Below are 18113 nucleotides of genomic sequence, written 5' to 3' on the forward strand. Positions count from 1 at the left end.
GATTGCTCTCTATAAATATATCAGAGGGATAAATACCGGAGAGGGAGAGGAATTATTTAAGCTCAGTACCAATGTGGACACAAGAACAAATGGATATAAACTGGTCATTGGGAAGTTTAGACTTGAAATTAGACGAAGGTTTCTAACCATCAGAGGAGTGAAGTTTTGGAATAGCCTTCCAAGGGAAGCAGTGGGGGCAAAATTGCTATCTGGCTTTAAGATTAAACTCGATAACTTTATGGAGGAGATGGTATGATGGGATAACATGGTTTTGGTAATTAAATTTTCATGGTAAATAAGCCCACTGGCCTGTGATGGGATATTAGATGGGGTGGGATCTGAGATACCCAGGAAAGAATTTTGTGTAGTATCTGGCTGGTGAATCTTGCCCATATGCTCAGGGTTTAGCTGATCGCCATATTTGGGGTCGGGAAGGAATTTTCCTCCAGGGCAGATTGGAAGAGGCCCTGGAGGTTTTTCGCCTTCCTCTGTAGCATGGTCACTTGCTGGAGGATTCTCTGCTCCTTGAAGTCTTTAAACCACGATTTGAGGACTTCAATAGCTCAGACATAGGTGTCCAGAGGAGGGCAACAAAAATGATTAGGGGACTGGAACATGAGTTATGAGGAGAGGCTGAGGGAACTGGGGATGTTTAGTCTATGGAAGAGAAAAATGAGGGGGGATTTGATAGCTGCTTTCAACTACCTGAAAGGGGGTTCCAAAGAGGATGGATCTACACTGTTCTCAGTGGTAGCAGATGACAGAACAAGGAGTAATCGTCTCAAGTTGCAGTGGGGGAGATTTAGGTTGGATATTAGGAAAAACTTTTTCACTAGGAGGGTGGTGAAACACTGGAATGCGTTACCTAGGGAGGTGGTGGAATCTCCTTCCTTAGAAGTTTTTAAGGTCAGGCTTGACAAAGCCCTGGCTGGGATGATTTAATTGGGGATCGGTCCTGCTTTGAGCAGGGGGTTGGACTAGATGACCTCCTGAGGTCCCTTTCAACCCTGATATTCTATGAGAAGTTTTTTGCAGGAGTGGTGGGTGAAATTCTGTGGCCTGCGTTGTGCAGGAGGTCAGACTAGATGATCATAATGGTCCCTTCTGACCTAAATATCTATGAATCTATGAAAAACATAAAAAGAGATCTGTAGGAGGGGCAAGCAAGAAGTAGTAGTAGTAGATTGTCAATCCTGGCAGAGTAGAAGGGATAAAAGAGAATAGTGTGGATACAAAAGAACAGAATTGTGAAGGTCCTTGATGGGCTGTGAAGAGCTAGTGGGTAGGGAATGAGGAATTCAAACTTCCCTTCTCCAAATCTGAAGTGACTTCTGCCCCTGCCCAAGTTAGCAAAAGGTTAAATAAGAGCTCAGTACCAAACGCCTTAATCTTCTTCAAGAAACTAAATACCAGGCCTTCTTGAATGCCTAAAGTCCCAAATGACTCCTACCCAAATGCCAAAATCATTGTCCTGACAACTTCTACAATGTAGTTACTCACCAATACAAAAATCCACGTCATGCTGAAAGTATAAAATATGGAGCAGGATCAAACAAACTGAATATCAAAGTAAATAAATGATGGAAAGACGACTATACTGATTAGAGTGGCAGATAGAAGTTTGTGTGGAAGCGAGGGGGGCGGGGGTCATCACATACTTCTGGACTCCCTGCTGCACAATTTTGATCTAATGTGCTGCATAAGACAAAGCCCTGCCTAAGATACATCAGTACTTTTAGCAGTGGAAAATACTTCACACACTGTATTCAAGCTTAAAATAACTTTAAATAAGAGTTTTTGCATTGTCTCCTTTGTCATTGAAAGCTTTGTAGGTAGGTATTGTGACAAAGTTCCTCCTCTGCCTTGGTGGGTCCTGCACTTATTGGTGGATTTGCTTGCCTCAGAGGTTCACGGCAGCCCTCAGTTTGGCTACTTTCGTGGCTCAAATCTACCATTCACTCAGTTAGCCTCACAACTGGCCAGCATGGGGAAAAGGAAGAAGAACAATCCCTGCAGTCTCTGCTGATCCACCTAGTGGATCGGGGAACAGGCCAGAGACCTTTCCCTGTGGTGGAACCCACAGTCCAGATCAACTTCTCTGGTATCAAGTAGTGAGTTGAGGGGATGGAGGGAACCCGGGCCCGCATTCTACTATGGGTTCCAGCCCAGGGCTCTGTGGATTGCAGCTGTCTACAGTGGCTCCTGTAACAGGAGACAGTGGGTGCTCCACTCCAGCTGTGTGACACCTACAACTCCCTGGGCTACTTCCCCATGGCCTCCTCCCAACACCTTCTTTATTCTCACCACAGGACCTTCCTCCTGATGTCTGATAATGCTTGTACTTCTCAGTCTTCCAGTAGTACGCCTTCTCACTCTCAGCTCTTGCGCCTCTTGCTCCCAGCTCCTCGCACACTCTCACTAACTGGAGTGAGAGCCTTTTTAAACCAGGTGGCCTGATTAGCCTTAATTAATTCTAGCAGCTTTCCAATTGGCTACAGATGTCCTAATTAGCCTGCCTGACTTAATTAGTTCTAGGAAGTTCCTGAGTGTTCTGGAATAGTCCCTGTTATTTTACCCAGGCAAAAGGGACCTTCTTATCCTGGAACTAATGTATCTACCTTCAACCACTCTTTTGTAGCCATCTGGCCTGACCCTGTCAGAGTATGCAGTTAAAATACACACCTTTACTTAAGGTGGGATTTTCAAAGGTGCTTGAGGGAGTCAGGCATGCAACTCTCACTGAATTTCAATAGGATCTGGGCACCTAATTCAGTTAGGTGGCTTTGAAAATCACAGCCTTGATTTGGAATGGTGCGTACATAGGCATTTATATCATAGATGTAGACTAAAATATGTATTCCTGCTCCAGATATGAATAATATTCTCACCTGTCAAGTGAAGGAAAAGCACTCTGTTATTCAAGTTTCAGAAGGAAGAGGATTTGTTTGCTTGACTTAGGGGGGAAAAAGGAACTTTTATTGATCTCATTCTCTTTAACCCTTATTCTATCACCTATGTTTGGGCTGCACAACTCAGAGATACACAGTGATTATTCAGAAGCTGCAGAACATATGAACAATGTAATTAACTTTTTAATTAAATTACATTTTTATTAAATTAATGATTTAATATATCTAATTATGAAAAATGGAACACTGATGCTGATTTACACTCCTCAAGATAAAATTATCTAATTTCTAAGTGCTAATTGGGCAGTAAAACCTTTATGAACATAGCTGTAAATTATTATGGCTTCCCAATTACTGGTACATTTCAGTATTAAGAACCTCACACCTAACCTGCACTTCATCATTGTGGAGAATTAACTATATATTTTTTTACAAATATCATGTGCACCTCAGTTTCCCTATGTGATATTATCTTGCCTAGCTACATAGAGTTAAATCAAAGGCGGAAATCAACAGGAAATGAAACCATGGCAAAGATAAAGTACTATCAGAGAATATCAAGTTTCTTTGGGGAAAATGGGGAAGCCATTAACTGGGTAATACCCCTGGCCTGGCTCCAACTAGACTTCCAAAGTTTACCCTTCCCCATCCTGGGCCTAGGATAAAGGGGATATTACAATCTTAAAGATGCTGGTCTATGTAAGAAGGGGTGGGATGGGGATGAGGGCTGAATGGGCTGTCAGCAGCTGCCCAAGAGGGAATACACACAGAGTCACAGATAACATGCTACAGATCAGGGCAGTCTGCTTCTCCAAACACAGAGACGGAGGTAATTGGGCCAAGGGGTGTCCCAGTTCAGAGCAACTGCACCAGTATTCCTTCTACAGTAGAACCTCACTGTTACAAATACTTCGGGAATGGCGGTTGTTCGTAACTCTGAACAAAACTTTATGGTTGTTCTTTCAAAAGTTTACAAGAGAACGTTACTCACCTTGTGCAGTAGCTGAGGTTCTTCGAGATGAATGTCCCCCATTGGTGCCCTCTCCAGGTCTAGGCACGCCACTGTGCCTCCGCTCAGAGAATCCTACATCAGTGCTCGTATGGCTCACGCACGCGTGATGCCTGCCTCATGCACCATTGCCTGTTGAAGTGTCGCGTGAGTGACTCGGACTCCTCAGTTCCTTCTTTACCTCAGAGCCTGTATCTAACTCCGAAGTAGAGGGGAGGAGGGTGGGTAGTGGAGCACCCACAGGGACACTCATCACGAAGAGCCTCAGTTACTGCACAAGGTGAGTAACCTTCTCTTCTTCTTTGAGAGGTGTCCCTGTGGGTGCTCCATGCCAGGTGACTGTAAAGCAGTGCCCTTTAGGATGGTTGGGGTTTGGAGTAGGAAATAAAGCAGCAGAAAGTACCGCTCAGCCAAGCTGAGTATCTGGTTTTAGGACCTTGCATGATAGCGTAATGTTTGGCAAAAGTGTGTTCGGATGCCCAGGTGGCAGCCTTGCAAATGTCTAATGGGATATTGTTTAGAAATGCCATGGAAGTCAAGATGGACCTCGTGGAATGTGCCCTGATGGTTGTTGGAGGCTGAATGCCCTTTAGCGGGTAGCATAGTCAATTACAGTCAGATATCCATTTAGAGAGCCTCTGTGTGGATATGGGTGCTCTCTTGGACCATTATGCTATGGATACAAAGAGTTTAGGAGTAGCCAAAAATGATTTCGTTCTGTCCAGATAAAAAGCCAAAGCCGTTCTAATGTTCAGCGTGTGCCTGGTCGCCTTGAACCATGTGGCTTGGGGAAGAAAGTGGGGAGATGCAGTGATTCGTTAATGTGGAAGGACGAGTGCACCTTGGGTAAGAATTTGGGATGGGTGCGTAATGTAACTTTCTCCTTAAGAAAGATAGCATAAGGGGGGGTCAGCCATAAGTGCCCCATCTCCCCCACATCTCGTGGATGTGATGGCACCCAGAAAGGATACTTTCATGGACAGGTGTAACAAGGAGCAAGATGCCAAGATTCAAACAGTTGACGAGTTAGGACTGTTAGCAGGAGATTTAAGTCCCTGGTCCCGTTGATTTTGGGAACCTATGTGGCGAAGGAGCCGCTGACCCAGGGGGCTGCTGTCCTGAGTCAGAGACTGGTCTCAGGGACTTCTCCATGAGTTTGAGTTTCAGCCTCAAGTCCCTGTCTCTTCGTGCCCTAGCTTTAAGTTTGCTGCAACGGGCACACTTCTGGGGAACATGGGATTCACCCAGACAGTGGACACATTGTGAGTGTCCGTCTGACACTGGCATTGCCTCTCTACATGAGGTGCATCATTTGAAACCTGGTGAGCCCGGCATAACAGGGGTTAGTATCTAACTACAAGTTGAAAGAATATTTTTTTAAATAAAGAAAGAAATGAAACTTAGTACTAAAATACTAATGGTATAAACTGGCTAACACTAAATAACTATTTATTAATCTGACTGAAAACTAGGTCTGAGTGGGACTGCAGAGCTCCATCTCAGGCCGGAGACCAATGAAAAGGAACTGAAGAGTCCAGGTTGCGCACATGACACTTCAACAGACAATGGCCTGCGGGCACTGCTGTAGGACACTATGAGCGGAGGCACAGGTGCGCACCTACCCCTGGGCTGGAGCACCCACCTGGAGTGGAGCACCCACAGGGACACCTCTCGAAGAAGAACTGAACATTGGCTTAATACAGCTTTGAAACTTTACTATGCAAAAGAAAAATGCTGCTTTCGGTTTATTTTTTAGTAGTTGACATTTAACGAAGTACTGTATTTGCCTTTTTTTTTTTTTGGCTCGGCTGCTGCCTGATTGTATACTTCCAGTTCCAAATGAGGTGTGTTGTTAACTGGTCAGTTCGTAACTCTGGTGTTTGTAACTCTGAGGTTCTTCTGTATGTGGTCCCCCAAGAGCACACACTCTAGGTTCCCGGCTTCTCAGCCATCACCTCTCTTGGGCAGAGACCCATGTCTCTCTCCCTCTGGACTGTCATTTTTCCAGACTGCACAGTTCTACACTGTGATATCCCCAATAAGGCAGACTGCCTAAATAGGCCAACATCTGTGGTTATCTTTCTTTCTAAAGGTTATGAACAGCTGTAATTGCCAGCAATTACAATTTACCACACAGCCCTTTATAAAGAAGCACATTTATTCTTAAGGTGAATGAACTGCAGAGAAAATATATTAAAAACAATAGAAGAACCTATGTGCATGCTAAAACCTACCAAAGATCACCCCAGCTCCCATCTCGGGCTCTAGTAGGTGTCAGTCCTTCAAAACCCACAATGGGTTTTTCCCCAGGCTATAAATTCATAGCTGTCCCAGATTCAGAACAACATTGAATAGTTCATTCTTTCTTTTATACAGCTTTGCCTTTGATCATGGTTTCATGTAACAGGTGATGCAACAGACAAAGGCCCACTCCTCAGGAAGTAGCTTTAAAGGGCTGGGGTGTTGCATAATTGTAGGTGGGGAATTTGCATTCACCTCCCCTTAGATATTACCCAGGATTCCACTTCATATGTGTTGTCCCAAAAGTTCATTCTTGACTAACGCATTGTTCAATATAGTACTTACATCACATCTCCCCCCTAAAGAGGTTACATACAATATCTGTCCACAATAATACAATGGACCCCCAAAATATTTAAATTTAATTTAGTAAGTTTTTTCAAGAATATTGTAGGAAAATGCTATATCTGTTACAAAACTTGTGTGTAGGTAAGACCTTTGCATGAAGAGGCTGAAAAGAAAAATGTGGAAGCTCCTAAAGCCCAAAGATTTTATTTCTTACATTGTATTGTGTCTTGAACAGTGAGTCAAATGAAACCTGAGTATAAGGCAAATCCCATTCTAATGTATATTATATTTAATAAATGCAAATATTCCTTTAATAATTAAAAAATACACAGATAAAACATGGACTTAAGAAAAATAAATGTATCCTACTACTTAGAAGTAGTGTCATGCTGATGTAAAGTAGCTACCCAAAATGGTACAGGACACTTTTTCCAGGGATGTATAATTTTTGGAGCATGATCCCATAATGCTATTAACATAATTCTACCCCAGCAATGGTAAAACATTTTCACCTGCATTACAAGCTTTGGTTTGTTCTGCTCCATTGTGTCTAATGGTTTCAACCTGAAGAAATCCCATCAACAGTGGATGTCAAAGCAGAAGTGGAAGAGTAAATAACTAGTGTTGAAGTATTTCTCCTGCACTGTAGAATGAAATAAACTTGCTCATCCATTGGTCCAGGTATTATCTTTGTTGATTATGATAGTATAAATGTACAGTCTAGAGTGGGAAACAGATTCTGTCTGTGCAGAAATGAAATCCTCTTTCATGTATGCAGTATAGCAAGATCCACCTACACAATGGTAACACTACCATATACTTAGGGTCCAATTCCAGCTACCTTACACCACAACAGTGGAAGAGAGTTCAAGGAGCTTTTTCTCCCTCTTGCACATATGCACATAGGGCAGACAGAATCTCAGTGCTTCAGCAACTCTTGACCACAACAGCAATGACAACACAGCCCATGATGATATGTACATCAAGGCAGAGGGAAAGGGTTAATGAGGCAGGGGACTATTTGGGGTCTCACTCAACTGTATACGAGCAGTTGCCTGAGGCCAGCACTAGTGAAGCACATGCTAGATTTCCAAAAAACTGTAATAGAAGCTCCCAGGTGAAGTATCCTATTCATTCTGAGAGTCCATTTTCCTGCCTCAACATTCCACATGGCGAGTGTTGCACAGGTGCTGCGCTACAATACCCTCCCCGCATCTCTGCTCCCTCTGTCCCCAGTTCCACAACCCTTTCTGCTCAGCTTTAAAAGCCACAAAAGATCTCTTGGTGGTTTTTATTCACTAAGTCCAAATCTTCCCTGAATAGTATTAGAAAACCTTCTCTGTGGCTGGGAAGGAAAGAGGTGGTCCTCTGGTCCTGCCCCAATCCTCAGCCATCTCCTGCCTATTGGCATGCAGGAAGCCACTGGTTCTGCTACCTGGGAGTCCTATGTATCCACAAAGGGTACAGGACTTGCCTCTAATAGAGTACAGACAATTTACCATTGAAAACACATTATATGGGGAGAAGCTACCTATGCTTATGTACATTGCTTAACACTTTGCATTATGAAAAATTCTTGTGACTTTCTAAAGGAGATCTTAGACCTCCATTGTTTAGAGCATGAGGGCAGAATCAGGGTTCCACAGGCAACTGTAAATCTGGCATTTCCTTACTTACAAGCACTTGATGATGCAACCTAAATAGCTTTCTTTTAACAAATACAATATTTGTATATTAATAGAAAATTTATATTAAATAATACATATACGCCTAATTAAAGCCAGGGTTAAAATGTCATTTTGGCTAAAACCTAACTTTCTTTGAGTATTCACAGGTTTGGAATACTGAGATTTCTAAGCTCCAGACACAGAACTCCTTTACAAGATACTCATGTTAGCAAGATTTACAAAAATTGCAATAATTAATTTTACATACGGAAACAGGCTTATCTCAATCCACTTGTAAAATATACTGTGTGAAAAGAGTGAAAAACAAAAGTATTAAATTATTTAATAGTAAGAAATAATTAAATCTTTCTTCATGAAATGTATAATAAATCATTCACTAAAGTAAAAAGAATTCCTTCCTATGGAAACGTCAACTATAGTAATAACAAGCTAAATCCTATTAGATATAGAAACAATTTCTTACTGCTAAATGAAAGTTAGTAAGTAGGAACTATGACAATATTCTTACTATGTTATTTTCACACCATCATTTGCATCCTCTTTGACAAAGATACATGTATCCTAACATTCCACAACTTTACCTTGTATGTCAACTTGTTCTTGGTATAATTGGGCACCATTAGGACCTTCTGAGTAATTTGTCTCACTTGACAGTCTATCACGATATGATCCAGTGCAAGAGGTTTCCTCCCTATTCCCTTAAGGCCAAAGATGTGTTCAGTGCCATCTGTTTCATTTTGCAGAATAAGCTTGCCCTGTGACAAAGAAAAAAATGAGGACATTTCAGCACTGCGTGAGTCTTGCATGGCTGCCAGACAAACTCCCTTAACCTAATTAATCTTGAGTCCAGGTAGTGAAACAAGCTTTCAGGGAGGTGTTGTCTGTTTACTCTCCAGCATATATGTAAACACTTCTGCTGAATTAATGAAGACAAACTTCAGGAAGAATGACTTTTATTTCTAATTTTCCTATATTACAGAGTTAGCAGTATAGTGCCTCGCGTATATTGATTATACGCTTGTTTACTTCTACTCATCAAACAAATATACCTTCCAAGAAAATATTTTCTGAACCATCACTATTCCTAATTAACATGAAAAACTGGAAGAGAAAGGTACTTCTTTGTTCCAGCAGTACCCATCCAACAGAATCCTGTGCAGGAGGTAGCTCTTGGTACTAAACTTTTCTGAATCAATTTTATTTACTATACACAAGAAAGAGACAACAGTAACTCTTTCTTTTATCTGTTATATGAATCCTCATACACAATAAATTACAAATAAAATTTGCCTATGTTGTTTTTGTATCTTGGACTTTAACATTATTGCTGGTTTTCACAGAATAACTTTGCCTAGTAGCTTTGCCCACTGCATTGATCAGAATAATAGAATTCTATTAACATTTTGGGAAACTACAAAATGAGAACTCAGATCATTAATATCCACCCTCAAAACCTATGAATTTTATTCTGTCTTTGAATGATAACTGCAGCAACACATTTATGGATGAAACTAAAACAGTGAAATCTTAAAACCATTAAGTAACAAGGCTGAAGCTGACCTGTTTGCAACTCACTATTGTTTGGCTATTTAAATTCTGATCAGATTTAAATCAATGGCCTAGGAGGAAGAAACTTTGCATCTTGCTAAAATTGACTGTTGGTGGAATTTGGCCCCAAAGGGAATGATTCTGTCAGACTGTTGAAAAAAAAATGAAGACCCTTCTGAAAACCATCAACTTATTTAATGATACAGTCTGGAAGGTTTGGGACGAATTCCTGTGGATTATAATTTTAAAAGAAAGATGAAGAAAATGCAATCAGCATCTGAACTATCTACTGAACTCCAGCATCCACAGCTTTCTTTCATAAGCTAACTCCATTTTGGGGATCCTCATTCTGGTAGGAAAGATAAAGAGCAGATGCATCAATACTACACTAACAGAGAATGAGAATTTTAAGAGTATTGAGAGAGCAGGGACCTGCTGGGGAAGTCTCCATAATAATGAGGACCTGGGAGGAAATCCTGGCCCCATTCAAATCAATGACACAGTTCCCATTGACTTCAGTGGAGCCAGGATTTCACCACTAGAGTACAGACAAGGGTATTAAACTAGTCCAGGATGGAGAGAAAGGACCGCACTAAAAACTGACAGAATCTGCCCTCTGGGTGGGAGTACATAGGTTTTGTGTGGGTGACCTACCTCTTGATATTCTGCTGTGAGACTGAGATTCCAAAGAACTGGTTTTTCATGCCGGACCGGTTGTGTGTAGGGATCTACAGGTGATACATGTCTGCTGAGTATGTGCAAACACACTAAATGCTTTATACCTACATAAATAGAATTTGGATATGTGATGATATTATATATATATATATATATATATATATATATATATATATATATACACACACACACACACATATATATATATATATATGTGATGCAATATATGTGATGCAATATCACATATCCAAATTCTATTCTCATGTACACTGAAGTAACTCCTCTGAAGCTAGTGAAGTTGCAACAGTCTAACAGAGTGAGCTATGGCTATCCACACACATAGATTATATACTCCAAACAAAAATATTGTACAGTATCTGTGCCTAACAAATAAATAAAAAATTATTAATAATATTAGTGTAACATTAAGAATGAGAAACCAAACACTCAGAAGTTAGAAAATATAGAGTTAAACACGAATACTCAACCCTTAAATCTAACCCTTCATGCATATCCTTTAAAATGTGGCTTCTCCTTACATCCTATATTATTTTTCAAATATAATATATAATTCAAACATACAAAAAGCTTATTGAAAATAATTAATAATTGCTAAGAATAAAATATATCCAACTCCAACTCCCATGAAGCAGAAAATATAGAGTACAACCACACAATGATCTTAACTCTGTTGTCTGTGTAATGACAAAAAGAAAAGGAGTACTTGTGGCACCTTAGAGACTAACAAATTTATTTGAGCATAAGCTTTTGTGAGCTGTAGCCACAAGTACTCCTTTTCTTTTTGCGAATACAGACTAACACGCCTGCAACTCTGAAACCTGTGTAATGACAGTGTTCCCAGGGAATAATTCCATATTCCCTAGCTTGGGTTGTTTTAGTTTAGATGAGGTTTGTCTTTAGGACTGTTAACTCTTTTAGGAGGGTTTGTATTTTTGTTACTGGATTTGTGAACTACATTATACTGATGTTAGTAAGGAATCTGAATAGGTTATTGTAGTTTGTAGAAAGTAATTATTTTGTGTTAGGCAAAAGAGTGGTACTGTAAATTTGTGTTTTTGTATGACATGCCAAACACCAGAGTAGCTCAGTACAAACTACTTCCTGTTAAAAGCTGAAACAGCCCTTGCCCTGGTATGTACCTCATAATATCCAGAATGGCAACTACCATTGGCACAGAGTGCCTGGGAATCCACCCCAATGTGAGCAATGACATACCTATCAATGGAAATTAATGAATAAACTAATATAACATCCATTCCTATAGAATCCCCATGACATATATGTGCAATGAGGGATACTCAATGTTATTAAAGAACCTTAAAATTGACATTTCCTGAATTTACTGATTAAATAAAGGCTGGAATGCACTGTACATATTTGTAATTAGAGTGTTTGCAATTTGTATAGAATACCTAATAATTTTAATAAAATTGGGTGGGCAGAGAGAGAGGGTAGGACCACGAGAAAAGAAAAATTGACCATACAAATATTAGCCTAAGCTCCCCTGAAGGCAGCTTATTTCATGTACGTCCCCAGGAAAAAGTCTTGCCCTGAATAACCCTGATTCAGAAAACCTTGTAAGCAGATGCTTAATATTAAACACCTGCTTAATCGGTTTCCTGGAGGGTAGGCACAGTTTTATGCGTAGCAGCACTTCTTATAAAGGCTGAAAGTCTCTTTTCTCTTACCAGAGTTACACACTCAGCAATGGGCTTAAACATGAGAGGATACTGTGTTGTTTCACCTGGACCCACATATATGAGAGGAGGGCCATAAAAACAATGTCCCTCTAGGATTGCTTGAAGTTTCCAGTCCTGATTAGACATATTACTCTGGGGGGAAAAAAACAGATGTCATCCAAATGGTACTTTTAAAGTTACAACATACATTTACCTGCAATTGCAGCTACATTTAACTTTCTTGCCATTAATTCTTAGAATGGACACCAAATCAGATCACAATCTTTATTTTTTCAAAAGTGCCAACTCAGAGCAGATTTTAGGAAAATAAAGATTATATTTTTAAAAGTTTAAATGTATTCAACCATAAGTTCAAAAATGCTGGCACTATAGATACTAGTAGGAATGCTCTTAAAATTCATGTATTACGTACTCATACTATAAAATAAGTTTGATTGTACTTATAATTATGGGCTCAATCTAACCATATGCACTCAGATACTGACTCTGCTAAACACTAAACTGTTTAGCAGACAGACTGTCCTGTGGCAGAACCCAAAGCATGAAAGAAAAACCAACAGTTATGTGTTGACAAGTTGGAGGCTCAATGGGAGATGAAGAGTTCATGCAAATATGTTTTTCTCTCATGCTCCACAACATCAGAATCTCATCCTCTTTAAAACCAGCACACCCTTTATCCAGCAACATACAAAAGAAACTCCAGTTCTAGGAGCAGGCCCCATAGACAGGCTGAGCAGATCAATATCCATTATCTTACTTATTATTTAAAAAGGAAAATAAAATTAGGAGAAATAAATATCCCATCATTTTGATTGGTTATTGGCATGGTAAAAAGGAGCAAAGATGAAATTTTGGTGCAGAATATGGCTCCTTTATTATTTTTTTCCCTATGGCTGACAGATCTACTCATGATGTCAGCCAGGAAATATGGCTTAAAATAGCCATAGGCCTTTGATTCCCCTATCAGTACAGAGACAGAGACCAATACATGATGTAAACTGCTCTCTCTGGCCTCAAACAGGAAAAAATCTGTCAGCCAGAGAAAAGCAACTGTATCACCTTCGAAATTCTTCCATAGCTGAATGCTGTTCATTAGTTAAAGAAGGACCTGCCCACACATGGAAGTACAGTGTCACAGTATTAATCTGTAGTAATCACACTATTATGCCCGAGATACTGCAGAATTTCCTTATACATAGAACAGAAAAAACTGTATCAATACATAGCTTCAAATAATAGAGTTTAATTTTACTTTTAAAAAACAACTTGAAAATTGCATAAAACAACACTATCAAAGTCAAACACTAAAATGTTAGGAAATTCCAAAATTTAGGAATCTTGGAAATTCCAAGATTGCCTGGGCAATCTTAATTCTAATCCCTTGGACATATGCATTGTCATACATTTTTTAATTTTCTGACCCCTGCTTTGTTCAGGGCTTGATCCAAAGCCCATAGAAGTAATTGGGAGTCTTTCCATTGATTTCCTTTGGCTTTGGATCAGCTTGTGAGTATACAGGATGATCAGTGCCCAGGAAATCATGCAAGATTATGGAACAGATGAGGCTGTTGACTGTAGAACCTCTGCCTCATTCCTTCAAGAAACTGCAAGATAGTGGTGAATGAGAAAAGCAAGTTCAGGAAGTGAAAGGAGTGTGATGTGATTAAAGAAGTTGAATATCACACAGGAGAGGTGGGTTCTAGCCCTACATCTGCCATGGAGTTCCGACGTGATGCTAGGCAAGCCAGGTAAACCAAAGTTTTCAGAGGTGGCCACTAACTGTGGATGCCTCATTTTCTGGTTGTCCAACAGAAAACACCTGGGGTCTGATTTGTAGGAGTTCTGAGCATTCACAACAGCAGCTGAAGTCAGTGTGTGCTGTGGAAGCTGAGCTCCACACCCATTAAGGCAGCGTGCTCTGAAGAAATGAGCACAGGATTGGGATTCAAAAGACTCTGACATCTTATCCTCACTCTGCCACTAGCTCACTGTGTAGCCTGGGCAAGTCACCTTGCCTTTCAGTTTCCATTCCCCCACTTGTAAAACTGCGAATAATAATTTGCCCACCTGCCACACCAGAGTGTTGTGAGGATTAATTTGTTAATGTCTCTACAGTACTTTGAACAGAAAGTGCTATAAAATGCTAAACAGCATCCAAAATCATCAGGCCTCAAGTGTCAAGTTGGGGAAATTTCATCCTTAATACACCAATTTCATCATCTGTTAAAACACTCCCTTCCATACAGGGGTGTTGCAAAGATAAACTCATTAATGTCAAGCATCACTCCTGTGATGAGTGCCATAGAAAAGCCCATGAAGAAATTATTCCTTCTCTATTCAGAGCAGGGTATAGTGGCCTGCAGTAAATAAGACCTGCGGCACACATAAAATGAGGACGACAAAAATATTGAACCACCACTTCATTCCTTGCACACCATCTATCCTGCACACTGAAGGTAACAGGGGTTCTGTGGAAAATGTAAATAAAGTATGCAGTCCTTCAATTAAAGACTGTGTCATTATGCATATACACAAGAGAGTAGAAACTAATGTTGCCCAGATAACCTTAATTCGGACATTTCCCAACTTTTTAGTGCTTTACTTGCAAATTTAATAACATTTTAAAATAGGCTGGGATCTGTGTGTGTGTGTGTGTGCGCGCGCGCGCGTGTATGTGTGTTTTCTAAATGTACATTTAATACAACCCCATGATTTTTCCCTACTTTTCTTTTGTCTTAATAATAAAAAGATATTGCAAGGAAAAGAGAGTGAAAAGATTGCATTAGGAAATGTTTCACTTTCAGTGTTTCTTTGTTAACTACTTTCAGAACAACCTCCTTGGTTATTTTCAGTGTTTCACTGTGCTTTCACAATACTGTCCTTCTCCAGACTAGCTACTGATCTCATGTCTGATCATGGATCCCTCCCCTCTTCTTGTCCCATCAGATCTCAGTGTGACTATCACTCTCTATTCTTCCTGACCACCTCACCCAAAATATTGTATGTGCAGCACACTCAACTCCTGGTGCAAACCTTAGGTAACATTTTCACTTCTAACAGAACCTTTAAGTCTTCCTCTTGTTGTTTTATGCCACATCGTTTTCTCTCTTTATCTTTCAATTTGAGACAGTCTGCTGATGGCCTCAAAAGCTTGAAAATGTCTTCTCTGAAGAAGATACCCAACCCTACAGCTCAAAATTCACACTTTGACTCTTTCTCTCTCTAATCTATCTTTTTGGTCTGTTGGCTTACACCATAATTGTGCACTATGGGATTTCTTGCATCAGTTTCTGGAGCATCACGTCCTGGTCATTGCTGGAGATAAATTATTAGAGTAGATCAGAATAGTCATTAATCTAATATGTTAATTACTGAACCCCTCTCTTACACCATAGCTTCTTAGTATTGAATGCTTCAAATATTTAACTTTTGAATACACTTTTCTAATGTATCTATATTACATATTATTAGTGCTCTGTGTCTGTCACGGAGGTTGCGGAAGTCACGGATTCTGTGACTTTCTGCGATCTCCATGATTTCTGCAGTGGCAAGTGGGGATAACACTGGGCCACCCAAGCAGATGGCTCTGAGGCCAGCTGTCCAGTGGCCCGAGGGCCAGCCACAATGGCCACTGCTGGAGCAGCTCTGCAGCCAGCCACTCAGGCAGCCTCGCAGCCAGCCTCACTGGCCGCTGCTCAGGTGGCCCCAGGCAGCTGGCCCCGGGAACCGCCTGAGCAGTGGCCAGTGTGTCTGGCCCCAGGGACTTCCTGAGCCGCGGTCCCTGGGGTGGCCAGAGCAGCTGCTGCTCAGCGGCCCAGGCAGCAGTCCCAGGGCAGCAGAAGCAGCCACTGCTCCGGCAGCTCCCTGCAGCTGGTGCCACTGGCCATGGCCGCCCTCCCAGCAGTGGCCCCCCGGGATGCCCGCACCAGTAGCGCCACCCCTTACCCCCCAAAATTTAGTCAGGGGTATTTATAGTATAAGTCATGGACAGGTCATGGGCTGTGAATTTTTGTTTATTTCCCATGACCTGTCCATAACTTTTACTAAAAATACCCATGACTAAATCGTAGCCTTACATATTATTTACAACCTCACATTTCTCTTAAATAATTATTTTTAAAAACAATTTCTTTTTTGTGGGGAAAAATACAGATCATATTAATGTACAATATTTAATTCTGCTATCATGCTCCTTAATTCAGATTTCTGCTTTCCTTCCATTGCCAGAAATCTTACATGTAGTATTCATACTACTCATACCAATCTTTTCCCCACTACTTGCAATATCCTATATATTAATAAGTGTCAGTCACAGAAGAAAAATCATTAGGAATAACAGACTAAATAGTTATTTAGGTGGACCGAAAACAATCAATAACTCTTTTCCCTAAACAAGTTTTATGTTTACATACCATTTAGACTTTGGGCAACAAGATAAAGTCAGTATTTCAGTACTTTTGTGGGTTCTATGATACATAGATGTTCATTTTAATTTAAAAGGCTGAATCCAATAATCCTGAATCTTGATTTAACCTTCTAATTATGAAATAGACTTACTATCGGTAGGTCCTGAATCACGGCCTGATAGGCTGGTGTTACAAATTCAAGCTCAGCCTCAGTACTGTCTGTATTCACCACACACTCAATCAAGTAGACCCGGATATCATAGGAAGATTGCAGCAGAATCTGGCAGGGATAGCGACCAGGATATTGTGGAGTAAATTTTATAGGAAGTTCAACTGCTGTATCTTTATCTTAAAAAAAAAAAAAGTATAATTATGTAAAGCATTCCAAAAATATTTCACACACAAACATCTGGAGAGACATATGCAGTTTGTATAAGGAGATTCTTTCTACAGTACACACATCACACAAGTAACTCTGGAATCACAGAAGTCTTTTCACTTATACATAGTCAAAATTAATTTTGCTAGAGAGAAACTTTTGAATATATTTAAGCTTCCAAATAACATTATTTTGTATAATTTCTTGTTCTGCGTAGAGAAAATATATTAAAAGATCTATTTACTTATTATATTTAGAAAAGTTTATTGTGTATGAATCTTTTTCCAGACACCATATACGTAGTGACTACCACTTAAAAACATTTGTCAACAATTATTATGCACTGGTATCTGACACAGACTCAGACTTTAAACCCATAAGTGACCATCATGATAATCTAATCTGACACTGCAGGCCACAGAACCTCGCCCACCCACTCCTGTAATAGACCCATCACTTCTGTCTGAGTTACTGAAGTCCTCAAATCATGTTTAAAGACTTCAAGTTACAGAGAATCCACCATTTACACTAGTTTAAACCTTCAAGTGACCCGCGCCCCATGCTGCAGAGGAAGGCAAAAAAATCCTACAGTCTCTAGCAATCTGAACCTGGGGAAAATTCCTTCCTGATCCCAAATATGGTGATCAGTTAGACCGTGAGCATGTGGGCAAGACCCACCAGCCAGACACCTGGGAAAGAATTCTCTGGAGTAACTCAGAGCTCTCCCCATCTAGTGTCCCATCAGCGGCTCTTGGAGATATTTACTACCAGCAGTCGCAGGTGGCTACATGCCATTGTAAGCAGTTTCATCATATCATTCCCTCCATAAACTTATTAAGACGATTTTTAAAGCCAGTCAGGACATAACTCAGTATAGAAAATAACTATAATATTGCAGATACCATTGACCATAACACTCCCCCTGTGATCTACACATCTCTCTTTCTGTGATCCAGGGCAAAGGGTCAGCCTCCCCATGAACTCTGCAGAGGGCCCAGTGCAGAAAAGGAGGGGAAGACATGTGAGGTAAGATAGTGGCTGTGAGCAGAAAGAGGTATTGTTATTCCCAGGAGCATCCCCCCACAAGCCCTTCAGGGAATTCGCAAAAAGTGAATGCAGCTTGCAGCAACAATAGCTTCTCTGTGGTTCCCTTTATGCTGAAGAACCCACCTTTATGAGGACTTCC

General features: G+C 40.5%; 1 protein-coding gene across 1 annotated transcript in view; it reads right to left on the reverse strand.

The window, feature by feature from the left end:
* CFAP47 (cilia and flagella associated protein 47) overlaps positions 1-18113 on the reverse strand; it is a 642446-nt gene that overhangs the window by 290773 nt on the left and 333560 nt on the right. Inside the window, exons 46-48 of the mRNA XM_037902107.2 lie at positions 16700-16896; positions 12131-12274; positions 8777-8950 (exon numbers count right to left, since the gene is read on the reverse strand). Of these exons, the coding sequence (XP_037758035.1) occupies positions 8777-8950; positions 12131-12274; positions 16700-16896 (515 nt within the window). The remainder of the gene's footprint in view (positions 1-8776; positions 8951-12130; positions 12275-16699; positions 16897-18113) is intronic.

This window comes from Chelonia mydas, chromosome 1 (genome assembly GCF_015237465.2).
Source record: "Chelonia mydas isolate rCheMyd1 chromosome 1, rCheMyd1.pri.v2, whole genome shotgun sequence".
Lineage (NCBI taxonomy): Eukaryota > Metazoa > Chordata > Testudines > Cheloniidae > Chelonia > Chelonia mydas.